This window comes from Vombatus ursinus, unplaced genomic scaffold (genome assembly GCF_900497805.2).
Source record: "Vombatus ursinus unplaced genomic scaffold, bare-nosed wombat genome assembly UNPS02014845.1, whole genome shotgun sequence".
NCBI classification, from domain to species: Eukaryota; Metazoa; Chordata; class Mammalia; order Diprotodontia; family Vombatidae; genus Vombatus; species Vombatus ursinus.
This window is the reverse complement of record NW_020954623.1, coordinates 6,432,933-6,448,735: the sequence shown is the minus strand read 5'-3', so window position 1 is coordinate 6,448,735 and position 15,803 is coordinate 6,432,933. Positions and strand designations below refer to the sequence as shown.

Here is a 15,803-nt window from a genome sequence, read left to right as displayed (position 1 = left end):
CCCCCCCACCCACACACACCCACCACACACACACACCATACACACCCCCACACACATACACACACACCACAAACACAAACCACACACACACCACACACATATAAATACACACACACACACACACCCCTTCTCACCACATGCTGTCTGTTTCTTCCTATTAGAACATCAGGTCTTTGAGGGAAGGCTTCTCCTGAGTGCTCATTTTTGTGTCTGCAGCACTTAGCATAGTGCCTGGCACATAGCAGGCACTTAATAAACGTACTCTCTACTTATTTATCCTGGAGTCATGTCATGACAGCTGTATAGTCCTTGGAAGCTGGCTGACCGCCTCGTATCCATGACCTCATCTGAACTAGGTACTACACAGTATTCCTGTCCCCATTTCACCAGTAAGGAAACTGAGGCACAGAGAGGAGTGATTTGCTTTTGGCAAATGTCAGAGGGCCCCAGGTCTTCCAGGCTCAGTAGCTCAACACCTTCCAAGCCCCCTGCCTCTCTCCTCTCCTCCCCATTGCCTGCTCTTGCGAAGGGCTTTGCCTGGTATTATGTCCCACTCTACCTGAAGGCAGAGATTGAGAGCAGACTGAGAACACAGCATTTTAGCTGACCAGCCGTCGTCTTCCCTTTCTCTCAGATGTTTCCAGGTTTTCCTCCAGGGCACTACATGCCCTCTGCCAAATGAACCAGCCCCACTACCTCTTGGCCTCCACAGCTGGGTCCTAGCTTTACGCGGACCCCACGTGGATAAGCAGCCAATACTGGGGATCCCTGGTGGCCTGCCACTGGGGCAGGGCACCCCTTCTCAGCTTCCTCAGCTGCAAGCTCTGCCTCACTTTTCTGCTCAGGTTTCCTGCTGGGTCCAATGTCCACAGGCCCAGGACCACACTGTAGCCTATGACTGCTTGCCACAGAGCTCCTCGGCTCTTCCTGCTCTGGGGAGACTTCTCCCCCTACTGCCGGTTCTCTCTGTGTCTCCCCCTACCCGAGGAGTGCTGAACTAAGGGGGGGGGGAGTGTGGGGTGGGGGGCTGCTCAGGTACTCACAGTCTCTCCAGTGATGGCAGACCCAAGAAGGCCCCGCTCTTCACTCCCAAGATCTTGTTGTGGGTCAGGATCCTGGAAGAAGCCAGAAGAGAATGGGGTAAGAGGACAGAATCCTCCCTGCCTTGACCAAAAACAGAACAGCACTTGTTGATGTCCCAGAAGCCCTCATCACTACACTATGTGCTCTGGTTAGCCCGACCGATACATACAGGAAAAGCAGTCACTCATGAGCACGGGCTGGCAATGACTTTTTCAACATCTTCTCTTATTAAGTATGTAAATGGTCTGTGGCTGGCTGCCCCTGGGCACCAGGAGTCCATCCTGCAGCCGTCCTTTGGCCAGGACTCTTCTGAAAATCTTCTGGGTGATATTACCTATCTATACTGAAGAATGTTGCTGCTTCTCTGAACCTCAGTTTCTTCATATGTGACATTAGAACAATACCACCTACTGCCCAAGGCTATTATGAAGTGCATAGGAGACCAAGGAGTTAACATGTTTTGCAAATTTTAAAATGTTGGGTGCATATATGTGTATGTGTGGTACATAGGTATATACAATAGGGTTAGAAGTGGGTGACAAAGAAAGATGATAAAGATAGAGGCAGATGATAGGTGGATAGATAGGTGATGGATGGACAGATAGATAAGTAGGTGGCTAGATGGATGGATGAATGGATGGATGGATAGATAGATAGGTAGGTAGGTAGATAGGAAGACAGATAAATGGGTAGATTGATGATGAATGGGTAGATAAGTAAGTGGATAGATGGATGAATGGATGGATGGATAGATAGGTAGATAAGCAGACAGATAAATGGGTAGATAGATGAAGGATGGACACATAGATAAGTAGGTGAATAGATGGATGGATAGACAGGCACACAAATAAATGGATGGATGAATAGATAATGGATGGATAGATGGATGAACAGATAGACAAGCAGGTGGGTAGACAGATGGATGGATGGATGGATGGATGGATGGATAGATGTGATTATTATCATTAGGAGTGGTAGCATATGCTATCCTCTCAGTATGACCAGTTAGGTAGACAATAGTAATGGAGTGACAACAGCTTCCTGTCCCCAAATTCCTTAGATCCTGAGGAGTCAGAAGCAAACTCAATGTCAGCAATGAAGGCATCTGGCAATCCCCTCTGAGAAGAACCTTGACACGGGCTGAGCACAATCTGGTCAGAGACAGGAGCACAGTGTGTTGGTGCCTTCCAACGGAAAAGCACTCCTCCTGTGAGCCCCCATCGGTGTCACCCACTACTATAATCTACTGACCCAGAGTCCATCACTACTTTGCCCCTACCTACTACAACCCCACCATTGTTCTCCATGAAGCCAGTCAATAGCATTTATTAAGTGCCTAATGTGTGCCAGGCAGGACACAAAGAAAGGCAAAGACAGTCCCTGCCTTAGAGGAGACCAAAGTCTAGTGGGAGAGACAATATGCAAACAAATATGTACCTTTAATCTATATACAGGATAAATAGGAAATCATCACCAGAGGGAAGACATTAGGATTAAGAGTGATTAGGAAATGCTTTCCATTGAAGGTGGAATTCTAGCTGGGATTTGAAGGAAGACAGGGAATCCCTGAGGCAGAGATGAGGAAGCAGAGAATTCCAGTTATGGGGGATGAGAGTGCCCAGAGCCAAGAGACAGAGCCCCTTGTTTGAAAAGCAACAGAGACCAGTGTCACTTTGACTGGGTAAAGCTACCACTGCTGGGCTGGACCCAGTACCCAGGCCTGATCCTTCTGACATTCATAGTACCTCTGGCACCAGAGCTAAGAGAACTGATCCCCCTGCCCACCCCGGAGTTCTTGAATATGGGAACTCCAAAGCAAAGGTCCCATCCTATGGCTCATGCAGCTCCATCTCCTAGTCCTGGTGGTACAGATGCTGTGGCTGCTGGTGCGAGGAGCAGACCCCAATCCTGTGACTGGGTGCTTTTCCAAACCTATCCCCTCCCACCATGTCCTCTGGAGTTCCCATGTGGTTGTTAACAAATGAGTTAACATATGCCAATTGCTTTGCCCACCTCAAAGCCCTCATGGAAATGCTACTTGTTGTTATTCTCATCTTAGACTTGTTCTGATGCTCAGTTCCATCTGTGGCCCTGAGGGAGACCTGGCTCCCCTCCAGTTGACATCCCAGCCTTTCTCAGGGTGCTGAGGGCACCATCTCTCATGCCTCCTCACTCGCTGGCCTGGGAGAAGAGGTCAGGAGACCTCCTCCCCTCGATGCCATTTCCAGACGCTCCCTCCACCACCAACCTTTAGCAGCCCTGCCTCCTTTGAGGGTGACTCCACTACCAAGTTAATCACCCTGTCCAGATCCCAGGGTGGTAATCCACTCATCACCAGCTTGTTCTCCCCTGGATCACAGTCTTCCTCTTCCCCAAGCCCCCTCCTCATACTGAGGGACTTTCGCAGGCATGCAGCCCATCCCCCAGTTCCTGTCCCTCCAAGCCATGTCGGCCACACAAAGGGCACCACCACCCTTCCAGTCGCTCTGGTCCCTGATTTCGGAGCTAACCGGGGTTCTCCCCCCTCAAGTTGCCCGATCTTGTTTAGGGCTCATGCCCTTCACATCCATCCATTTCACCCCCAGGATGACACTCTCATGTGGGCCCACATCACATCTCACCTGGATCACTGTCCCAGCCTCCTAATGGGTCTTCCTGCTGCCAGCCCCTTCCCCCACTGAGGCCAAATGCAATCCAAAAGTCAAATCCTATCTTGCCCAAAAAGCCTTGCTGTGACATAGGGATGTTTCTAGGGCAAGCCCTTCACAGTCTGACTCTGTCGTTCCAGGCTCCCGGTCCATTGCTATCCTTCAGCCCCTCCCAGCTCCAGAGGAATTGGCCTTCTCACGGCTGAGGACACCCAGCACTCCTGTCCCTGTGTCTTTGTGCTGGCCATCTCCCACAGCTAGGAGGCTCATCCCCTTCTCTTGGAGCCCCCAACTCCCTGGACATTGCTCCAGGGATGCCTCACTGCCACCAGAAATGACCTTGGGTTTGCTCTGAAGAGATTCTGTATTTCTTTAGCTTTGTTCCCGCTGTTCCCTGGCCTGCCCTCACCTGATAGCATGGAAGCTCCTTGAGGGCAGGACTGCTTCACTTTTGTATTTGTACCCTCCCTACCTAAGGCAGTGCCTGGCACACCACACATCTTAACAAATGCAACCAAATGTCTGTGGAGGATCATTCAGCCTGGCCCACCTCCAAATCCTCTCCCATTTTACCACTATCAGAAACCCTTCCCAGGTCGTGAGACTCAGTGCCTAACTGTGCTTTCGCAGACATTGATTTCTGGGCATGCTGCCTCAACATCCCTCCTGGTCCTGGACAGGGTACAGTTAAATTCTGTCCCATCTGCAAGCATCCGTGAAGCAAACCATCCAGGCTGAGTCCTGGAAGTCACCTTGGTGATACCCGCTCAGTCCCGAGTCACGTTTCCTCAGGATGGGGGTGGGGAGCAGCCCATACCAACTCTTTAGAAGTGGGCTCTTCTGGGGGCCAGGGCCTTCTGAGCCCCAGAGGCTCCCCAGATTCCTGCTTCCCAGGCAGGCCGAGGGCATCTTGCCACTCACAAGACAGCAAATGAGTTTTAAATACAGTTCAGTGTGCACACTGGGCAGTTAATAAATGTCTACTGGATTGTCTTTAATTTGCATAATGGAGCTGGAGGCTGGCCTTCCCAGACCCTGAAGAGACTCGTATTCGGGGGGGAAGATTTTAGGTCAGATAGAGACATGCGGATGCAAGGACCTTCTGGGAAGAAGGGTTTTATGAAGGGAAAGGTGAGAGGCCTGCTTTCCACGGCTCAGAGAGAAGACAATGACCTCTGGGTAAATGAGCTCATCTTGCTTCCTGAGCTAGTGAGCTGGGGCTGCCCATAAGCGGTCACCAGGGAAGCAGCGCCCGATGTGGTCATTGGTCCGTGAGATGAAGTCCTTCAGGGGATGTGCCAGCATATGCAAGGATTCCAGGAATGCCACGTGTCTGTGCCTCCCTGCCTTGAGCCCCCACTGGGAGGGTCGGAGAACTGTCCCACCCTGGGACAGGCAGAGGCATCCCAGCCTTCCCTGCTTCCCCAGTGCTTCCTTCACACCTGCTCTGGTCAGTTCCTGGCCCTCCATGGGGCACACTGGCCAACTCGGGATCACAAAGCACCTGGCCAGGTGATCACTGTTGGAGAAGTCTGCTGTCCAGTGCTGTGGGGTGGGGAGGAGGAAGGAGTGGAGGGAGTTCCTGTCCCAGCAGCTGCAGAATACTAGCTCACATTCCAGAGCTGCAAGGCTCTCCACTCCAACCTCTGCAGTCCAGAAAGGGGGCAGCTCTCTGCCCTTACCATCAGCAACAGTGTACAGCAAATATACCCACCTGCCAGGTGAGGAAACTGCGGCTCATAGGCTCAGTGGAAGCCTGTGATGTGGGACTGAGCCAAGGCCTTCTGACTCCAAGTCCGGGGATCCTGTCGACTAAACCTGCTGCCTGATTGGGACAGGATAGAGTCCCAGATACAGCTGGGGCCAGTCTTCCTCTGACAAACATTCATTAAGCACCTTTTGTGTGCTAGGCCCTGTTAGGAGACTTCAAGGCACAGATAAGAAAGAGTTCTTGCCCTCAGGGAGCTTACATTCTGCTGGAGAAAACCACAGGTACCTAGATTAGTCAGCAGAGGGCAGGGATAGGGGAGCTGGCAGGCTAAGTCTGGAAGGAAGCTCCCTTGGGATGCCCCTGGTGCAAGACGCCTTCTAGGCCGGGGGACACAGGCAGGTGAGGGAAGAGCAGATGGAGCCAGTGTGATGGAGGGCAGACTGTGGAGGGCAAAGGGATGCAGCCTAAGGCTGGGGAGGGTCAGGAACCCAACATCCCAGGACTGTGGCATGGCCTGGTTCCACTGCAGCCGTGTAAAGTGTAAAAGGGATGATGGGAGGAAGCAAAAAGACGGGGGAGCTAAGAACCAAAGGGTTTTGAAGGGGCTGAAAGGGGCAGCTAGGTTGCACAGTGGATAGAGCTCCAGCCTTGGAGTCAGGAGGACCTGAGTTCAAATCTGGCCTCCGACACTTGACACTTACTAGCTGTGTGACCCCGGCCAAGTCACTTAACCCCGATTGCCTTACCAAAAAGCAAAAATTTTTAAAAAATTTAAAAAATAAAATAAAGGGTCTAAAAAGGTGAGTCCAGAGGCCCAAGAGTTTTGGGGAAGGGTGGGGATGGATTGGAGAGGGTGGGGGACCAGCTAGGAGGCACCAGCCGCAATCCAAGTGAGAGATGGGGAAGGCTTTATAACAGCGGCCATGGGGAATATCCAGAAGGGGATGGATGTTGTAGAGGGAGAGATGGTGAAATTGGGGGAGGGGGAATAGAAGAACCAAGGATGGAGCCAGAGCAGAAAATTCACCAGTTCTAAACACTCGTTTCGAACAGAGCCAACCATCGCTCTTTGGAGCACACCATCGCACTTTCAGTCACTTGGAGCGTCTTTGCCTGGCACCTCCCCCTCACCACCCACATTCAGGAAGCCCCCAGGCTCACTAGTGCTAACTCCCTTCCACCCATCTATGGCAGAGTAGTCCATGAAATGCTGCCCTACCTGACAAGTCCCAGAATCTCTGAGCAGGAAGGGGACCTCCGAGGCATCTGGTCCAACCTATAAACAAACTAGAGGCCTCCTTTCCACGTTTGACCAGTGCCTTGGCTTTCAGATCTCCAGGGATGGGAAACTCATCCCCTCTCAAGGCAGAACAGGCCACTTTGTGGCAGTATTCCCTTACAGGAAGCCAAGGTCTGCTGCTTGGCCCTTTCACCCACTGGCCCCCAATTCCACAATCCTGACCTTTCCTTTCCACTCACGAGGCTCTCTCCCTGGTTCAGCTCCTGATCACCTCTCACCTAGACTAATGTAAGAGCCTGCCATCACTTCCAGTTCCTGCCCTATCCAACCACACTTCCCACAGAGGCAAAAATATTTATTCTCAGGCCCGGGACCAACCAGGTCACATGCCCCAGTCCAGTCCTTCCACGGGTCCCTAGTGTGTCTGGAATGAAGCTCAGACTCCTCTGGCTGGCATCCTCTGCCCTCCACCTTTCCAGAGTGGCTTGACACTGACATTGTGGTTCTTTCTATCCCGTCAGACTGGGCTTTGTGCTGTTCTTGTAAGGACACCATACTTGTACCCAGGCAGTACCTGTGCCTGGGATGCCATCCCGCCTCCCCTTCAGCTTATAGGGTATGACTCCACTCAGGCACCTCTGCCTCTGAGAAGGGGCCCTGGCTTCCCCTTGGTTAGGTTCTCCTTCTTCTCATTCTCTTTGTATCTCCCCAGGAAGCGGAGGCTCCCTGGTTTGTATCTCCACATCGGCTCTCCCTGCGGAGTCTCTGAGCAGGCTCCTGATCTGTCTTGAGGCGTTCTCAGGAATAAGTCAGGGCCTTACTCCTTCCCACTGGAAGACTTTTCCAGTAGGTCATTAAGACTCTTCCTTAGGCCTCCACTGGCCTTGGCCGGGCCACTCCCGCACCAGTGACCAGAAGCTTTAAGGTGCATTTGGGCATCAGCGGTGGGAAGTCTGCACCACAGAAGGCAGACACACGTTTATTAGTGTACACTCAGAGTCTCTGGGCAGCACCCCTATCTTGGAGGGTAGTGACCTCTGTAGGCTGCCGCCAGGGCCAGGCCTCTCCTGTCCCAGGGAAGCCTTCTTGACCTTAAAGCTTCCTCCCACCGCTTACTGCCCACAAAGGAAGAGCTAACTCACACAGACTAGAACAACCTTGTGGCAGCTTCAGGGAGGCCTTGGTGCTGACCGGCTTCAAAGTGGGGCATGTCCCCTCGCTTCAGGCCCCGAAGGGGAAGGCTCTCTCCGGCTTACCCAGAATTTGGCAGAGCGTCCGACAAAGTCTCTCATGCCAGCCGCTGCATGAGGGAGACGGGGCTGGACAGCTCTGCCTGTGGGTCTGTCAGGGCTTGGAAGGGCAGGCACAAGGGGAGCCCAGTCCTCTTGGACAGAGGTCCTGAGTAGAGCTTCCCCCTCCCCAGGCACCTCGGTTGGCTCTGGGCTGCTGGACACTTTGGTCAGTGGTCAAATAGAAGGAGGGAAGCTGCCCCAAAGGGCCCCAGGATGCCGCACTGGCTCCTGGTGGAGGCGGGGTCAAGCCCACTCTGGCCAGCTGGTGGGCCCAGTCTGACCCCCGAGGCCACTCCAGAGGGAGGGAAGGCCTGGGCGTCTTCACTCCTTTGCTTCAGCCGCATGAGGGGGGTTCTGACACCATGGGCATCCCCTTTGTTACAGGGGCAAGCCCAAACCAAGCCTCTCCAGTCCTCCTCCCATGCCAGGGTGCTGAATGAGCTAATACTGAAGAGCGTTCAAGGAATGCAGAGCTCTCCCTGGCTCTGGACCCTGCCAGAGATACCTGTATTGACCACAAATGGACCCCAGAAATCGTTGCAGAAAATAACCCCCACTTTCCAGGAGGCAATGAGGAAGGAGGAAAGTGCTCCTTTCCTCACCTCCCCAGGAATGCCTTTCAGAAAAGTTTAATGCCTTGTGTGGGGGGTGGGGGTGGGGGTGGGGCAGGGGGCAGTTACAGCAGAGAGGAAAACCCAACTGGATGCCCAGCTGGGTGAGCCGCTTAAAACAGAGTTCTGCCTACGTCCAGTCAAATGAAGACAGAGTCTTGTTTATGTAGAAAATCGGCACTTCCTGTGAGATGCCAGATCGGCTCCCCTCCCATCAATCCCGGGGGAGTGTGTGACTCTAAAGATGAGACTGGCCCTGACTGGAGGCTGGCTATTTCTGTCCTGTATTCACTCCCTCAGATACTCCCCAGGAGAGGCTCTCCAGGGAGGTCCAGCCTGCCTGCCCACCTGCCTTGCCCCACCTCCCATAGTTATGATTCTGCCCCAGGGGCTTCACCCCCCCCCAGTGAGGCCTGCCCAGGGCTCACAGGCCAGAGGCGCTTGCCCACCCAGGTCCCATCAACAGCTGTGGGACATCCTCCAGCTCACAGTCATGAGGTTCTGCACCACAAAGACATGGGCATCTTTCTGAGAAAAAATCCATAGTAAAGAATCACGTGTCCTTAATTTGCTTCCATTGGCCCTTCTTTCTCTCCAGACTTTCTGGTGTGGCCCAGGGCAGAAAGTGCAGAATCAGCATCAGTAGGAAACAGATGACGAAGACAAGCAGATGCTAGAGATGGTCAAGGGTGTCAAGGACTGAGATGAGTGGCCACACAGCGGCTTTGATCTAGGACCTCAGCCACAGACACCTGCCTGCAGAGAAGCCGATCCCCACCCATCCCCAGCTCCATGGCCGGGGCGATTTCCCCCACTCGCCCACCCGCCTGTGGGAACACGGGCAGCCTCTGGAGAGTCCACCAGTGACCCTCGACTCTCATTCTCCATACTGTAGCAGCCCAGCCCCTCTTTGGATGGTAGATACCCTACTTCTTGTGTGTAGATCACCGTCATCTGCTGATGCCCACCATGTAAGATCACCTTCCTCCGCTCATGTCTGTGGAGAGCTTGGTGTTCCATGATTCACAATTGCCTGGTAACCGGCAGCTCTCCATCCACTGCCCCACACTGCCCTTCAGCCATTGGTTTCTGTCTTTTAAAGTGTCTGTTATTTTTGACTACAACCGGTGCCTCCACCTTCTCTCCTCTCACAATCCAGCTTCCAACCTCACCGTTCCACCAGAACTGCCCTCTCCAAAGTGACCAACGACCTCTTAGCTGCCAGATCGATCCTCCTTCTCCTTGACCTTTCTCTCTGTAGCCTCGGACACTGTTGGTCACTCTCTCCTGATCCTCTCACCTCTCTAGGTTTTCAGGACACCCCACTCTCCCGGTTCTCCTCCTCCCTCTCTGACCGCTCCTTCTCTGCCTCCTTTGCTGGATCCTCCTCCAGGATACGCCCTCTAACCACAGGTGTCTTACAGGGCTCTGTCCTGGGCCTCTTCTCCTCCAAACTACTTCACTGGGCTATCTCATCAGCTCCCATGGATTTAATTATATCTCAGGCCGATGATTCTCAGAGCTACCTTTCCTGCTCCAGCCTGTCTCCTGACCTCTAAGCTCCCATCTCCAATTGCCTCTCTGACATCTCACACTGGAGTGCCAGGGAGGTAAGGATGGTGATGGCAGTGATGGAGATGGTCACCCACCTCCTCCATGAAGCCCTTCCTGACTATCCCGTTAGACACGATGCCTTCCCATCTGAATGTCTCAAGCCATTGCACTTGACCCTGAAATGCCTAGTCATTTCCTTTGGCTGTGTCTCTTTGTGTACATGTCTCAGCCTTCTGTCACATTGGATGATAAGGTCTCGGCACAGCAGAAGCTTCATGAATGTCTGCACTAAACTGTCTCAATTTGGGCTGAAAGATGGGGCGCTATCTGCCCTCCTGTGGGAAGTGGCAAAGTAGGTGGGAGAAGCCTGGAGGAGGGCAGTGCCACTTCTGTGGCTCACACCATGGGCCAGGCTGAGGGACAGGACCTTGGAGGAGTATGTGGCAGGAAGATGGCCAACACAGAGCAACGTGGGCAAGACCAGGGCCACCGGCCTCTGAGTGCTGACTGGATGGTCCAGGTGGAGATGGGGTGGAGCTGGCTCTCCAGCCATGTACCAGCCAAGTCCTGCTCACAAATGGACATGGGATGGATCCTACGGGGGGCTGGCATTGGCTTGGACTGCACCCTGCTGGCTGGAGGGCCCTCCGGCTGCCCTCTGGGAGGCTCCCAGGAGCGAGGCTGCTCATTACTGAGCTCATCTTCGGAATGACCCGGAGCTGGCCAGATGTCAGCGATTACATGCTCTAAATATTTAAACAGGAGCCTTCCAATGTGCTCTTTTCATTTTAATTAGAGTCTTGCCTTAAAAGTGAACCCAGTTTGTATTCAGCTAAATTAGAGAAAACAAACCCTGGAGGGCCAGGCCTGGCCCTGGCCTGTACTTGAAAGGGACAATTGCAGCTTACAAAGTCCGTGGGGCCGTGGCTGCCCAAGCCCACGTCCACGTCCACCCCCACATCCATAGCCATGGCTTCCCAACCACCCAGAGGGCCCTGGTTCATCGCATTGACAGTCCAGGCTCAGAGACCGAGAGCAGAAGGGAGTTAGAGAGTCATTGTGCCCAGCCCTCTCATTCTCCAGGTGCCCAGAGAGGAAGGGATGCAGTGAGAAGCAGAGAGGGGTTGGTCCCCAGGCCCCAGCCCGGAGGCCATACTGGGCTATTTCCAGCTCACATTGGACCTTCCAGAAAGGACAACTTTCTTTCTCACAGCTTACAGCGCTAAGTCTCTGGGCCAGAGGCATTTTGGCTCATTGCATTCCTAAAGCTTCTGCTGAGTTTAGGAAACCTGAGAGATCTGCCATGGAGACAGAGTACCCTGCTTTCTCCTCAGATTCCCTCAGGTTACTTAATCGGGTTAAAGCAGATAATTACCAACCTCACTACAATATTCCCAGGCTAGATGATTTCGTGTACATGTACGGGAAACACAGGCCAGCTCTGGCCGGGGGGGCTGGGTGCCTGAGACACAACACGTTCCATGTCCTTGGAAGCCAGGAAACTGCCGGCCCGACAGAGAGGGGTCAAATAACCAGGGGTGGCTGGCCAGCCTCAGCGAGCCAAAAACAAAAATAAATAGGACCTGAGCAGAAGCGAGTGGGGAGCATTCAGAGGCTTTCTCAGCCTATCACATTACAAGGTGCTTGGCTGCTGCCTCTGTGGCACCGAAGGAGAGGAAGGCAGGTTTGGCACAGAGCTCCCACCTGGACCCATCTGAAGGGCCTTTCTCTCGGTGGCAGGAGCCAGCGGCTGCCTCTGAGCCATGCCAAAGAGGTATCCTGCTGTGAGCCCAGACCAGAATGTGGTGGACCTATGTGCAGGGATGAAGGCCTAGAACCAGAGCGGACAGCCTTCTAAAGAAAACAGCAGGCAGAAAAGCTGCTCCAGGAGTCTGAAAACAGCCTGGGCCCAGCTTGAATAGGACGCTGGACAATTATCTAGTAAAGAGAACATAGAATAGGATGAGAGTGTAGAATGTGGGCCGAGTCAGAGGAAACGACAGCATTTACCAAGCACCTACTATGTGCCAGGACCTGTACTCTTGTTGAGGCAGTGGATGAGTGAGGTCTGGGGGAAGGACCAGCCCCAAGGGCCATGAAGCATTTCCAGAGGGAGAGACCACATTCAGCTGGGGGCACATGGGCACATCAGGGAAGGTCTTCTGGAAGAGGTGGCTCCTGAACTGATCCTTACTCCAACAGGAAGGTGGAAGGAAGGTGGGAAGGTCCAGTGCAGGTCTGGGGAATGGCAGGAGCAAGGACACAGGTGAGATAACGGAGCACAAGCTGAGTCCAGGTGGACCATAACGAGGAGTGTGAGAAGGGCGGCAAAGGCAGGCTGGGATGAGGGATAGAAGGCCTTGAATGCCAGAATCAGTCAGCAGGCAATGGAGAGCCCCTGAGGGCTTTTGCGTCCGTGTGGCCAGCTCTGTAGAAGGGTGGTCTGGGTTCCCAGGAAGCCCCAAGCCTTACTGGAGACCAGAGGGCCTCTCACAACACAACTCAAGGGCGATGGGTCCCACCCAGTGCATCTGGTGCTGAATCTAAGTGTGGTCCCTGGCACCAGGCAGCTCCCAGTGGGGGAAAACGGGGACCTCCCTGACCCCATTGCCACCCAGCAGCATCAAAGGCACACTCTTCTCTAGTCTGAGCCCCAAGCTCTTCAGCCTCAGAGGAATCAGCTCCTGGGCCCTAGCTGGGCTTTGTCTAGACCTCCCTCTAGGGGCAGAGGCACAGCTAAGGCTTTTCTAGATGGTCAGAGCATAGCTGGCAGTGAGTCCGGGTGCCCAGGGCCACACTGTGACTGGTTACTCATGACTGGACAAGCACATGATCAAGGAGGTCACAGAACATGGGGAGGGAAAGGTGTGGAGCGGGCTGAGAAGCCCCCCTGCCCCCCCCTACCCCGAGGTAGGTCCAAGAGGCCTGTTTATGTAGTGCTTTGGGGTTTACAAGGTACTTTATATATATTAGCTTGTTTGATCCTCACGATGACCCTGGGAGGGAGAGACTATTGTTTTCTGTATTTTACAGATGAGGAAACTGAGGCAGACAACAGTGAAATGACACAACTAGGAAGTACCTGAGGCCAGAATTGAACTCGAGCTCCCCAGGATACTGTCCTTGCCTAGCCCCACCCCAACCTCCTTTCCTCTAGCTCTGGGACCAGTCAGGAAATCCATGCAACCTTTCCTGGAAAGGCCGAGTGCATTGATTTCCCTGTGGAGCCACAGACCATCCCTGGGACTTCCCAGCCCCAAACACCCTTCTTTGGCCTCCCTGCCCCCACGTGTATGGTCTTCCCTGATTAAAAAGTAGGCTTCTTGAGGGCAGGAATTGTCCTGATTTCTAGTTGTATCTCCATTGTGACCAGCATGTAGGAAGCATTTAGTAAATGTTCTTTCATTCATTCAAGAATCAAAGGGATCTCAGAGGGCTTGAGTCTGGCTGAGAGGAAGAGACCTGGGCATGTGGTGGTTGAGCTGTCCTTGGGAAGGGAGGCGATGGCCACGAAGAGGCAAGGCCCATCCCCTTGCCCAGAATCTGGACAGCGTGGGGCCAGCTCAAGGGGCCTCCTCAGCAGAGAAGCTGCCTGAATGTTAGGCGACCTGCCGACTGTAACCCCCGGTACAATCTACGCCACAGAAGGCTGTAAACCCTGTCGGTGCCGGGCATTCTCTTAGTGATTAGTGGGCGCTGGGGACTTCCTTTGAGTGGGTTAGAATAAATCACCTTTCCCCCTGCCCTGTGCACAAAGTCTCCTTTGTGAACAGTAATGAGCATCATCCCTGGGACTCCAGGTGGGGCTTATTAAGGAGCCAGTGAAGGAGGGAAGAGAGAGCTAATCCTTCTCATTAGAGGGCAGGCTTCCTGAAGCCTAAACCTGGTCTCCAAATGGGCACGTCCACAGGTACGCCAGCCTCTGGACCCAGGCAAGCAGGTTCCCATTCTTGGGGTTAGGGTTAGAGGCCTCGGCCGGAGGATCAACATAGAGCTGGAGCACACAGAGGATGCAGAACATCCTGGACAGGGGGCTGCTTCAACCTTGGCCCGTGTGGACACTTCTTAGCTGCATGTGTGCAGCTGTGTGCTGGGTCTTAGGGATTTGGTGCAGCCCCAGATACAATACTGCCCGGTACTGAGCCCGCCAGCCACCACGGGTGGGTAGCCCACACCAGGGCCCAGACATAAGGGCACTCCAGCTCAGGAGGACCTCTTGGGCCTGAGGCACGAAGACCCCAGCATCACCCTGCCTCGTGAGCCATCAGGAAGGACCTGAGAGCGAACAGATTTTAGGGAAAATGAGCAAACAACCCAAAGGTCTCTAGGCTTTCTTTGGATTTGTTTTAATCCATAAAAGAGGGTAAGATGCGAAGACCATTACAACCCTGTTGCAGAGGCTTTCTGCTGCCTTATTTCTCGGGCTCAAGGACACACTGGACCCCATCAATCCTTGTCCCCGCTATTGAGATCCAGTCTTGGGAGCCAGAGAGCCCCTGACTTGGCTTCTGTGAGCTGCTTTCTCTGTCTCCAGCCACAGGACTACTTCTGAGAAGAGCTGGAGAGAAAAGGCCGACCACCCCGCCCCCATGAGCCCAGGAGCTCCCCACCCCTCCTAGGTCCCAAACCACCATTTGACCTGAAGCCTGGAGGCAGTGAGATGCTGTTCTCCAGGCACCAAAGAGGCAACTGCTAACATCACCCGCCGACAAAACAATTATTTTCTGCAATCTCTCACCTCCCTCTTGGCCACTCAGATAGAAACACAGGACTACATATGAAATTAATATCCAGGGCAATTAGCCAGATGCACAGGGACGAGTCAAGCGCATATACACATTCTTTCGTCTCGTCCTTCTCGCTGGCTCACACTGTCTTTGTCCTTGCTCCCAGGTGAGGCCTCGGTTCTCTGGTCTTCCTGAAGCATCCTGGCCTGGAGAGACTCTCTTCCTGCCCTGCCCTGCCCTGCCCTGCCCCCTCCCTCCTTCCAGAGCCCCGGCAGGTCACCCTCTTGTCTTCCTGTCCTTAGACATCATTCCTAGGCAAGGAGAGTCCATTCTACTTCCTTCCTTCCTTCTGGAGCACCAACCGTAGAAAAGCAGATGGAGCGTCTGAGTCAGGTTGTCTCAGACACTAGCTAACCCCTTGGAGCCTCACTTTACTCTTCTGTAAAATGGAAACAATAAATCTCAGGTCTGTTGTGAGGGCGGAGACACCTTGGCAACCCTGTGGGAGAAACAGGAGGGAGGAATGCCCCACCTTCTCATCTGCATTAGAGAGGGAGAGGAAAGCCAGGCAGAGTGTGACCCTGTGTACTCTAGGTTTGGCAAGGACAGATTTCAAAAATGTAGTCGGATGCTGTTGACAAAAATTAGAGGAAAGTGACTCAGGAGGGATGGAAACCTCTCAAGAATGAATCTGAAGAGGGAAGAAGAGGGAGAGGTATTTAAGGGGCCTGAGGCAGAAACAAAGGAAATGGATGGACAGACAATGGCCGATGCCTGGAAGGGCAGCGGTGGTTGATGAGGATGGTGGCCCTCTGAATAGCGCCAGGAATCCTCACCTTCCACTGGGCTGTGGACTTTTTTAAGTGCTCCTGGGGAAAAGGGGAGGAAAAGGTAGGGGTGAATTGGGCAACGGTCATAGATGACGGTCTAGAGGGCA

At 53.5% G+C, this 15,803-nt stretch overlaps 1 protein-coding gene across 1 annotated transcript in view; it reads right to left on the bottom strand.

The window, feature by feature from the left end:
* ADGRA1 (adhesion G protein-coupled receptor A1) overlaps positions 1-15,803 on the bottom strand; it is a 300,070-nt gene that overhangs the window by 257,332 nt on the left and 26,935 nt on the right. Inside the window, exon 2 of the mRNA XM_027840488.1 lies at positions 1,044-1,115. Within this exon, the coding sequence (XP_027696289.1) occupies positions 1,044-1,115 (72 nt within the window). The remainder of the gene's footprint in view (positions 1-1,043; positions 1,116-15,803) is intronic.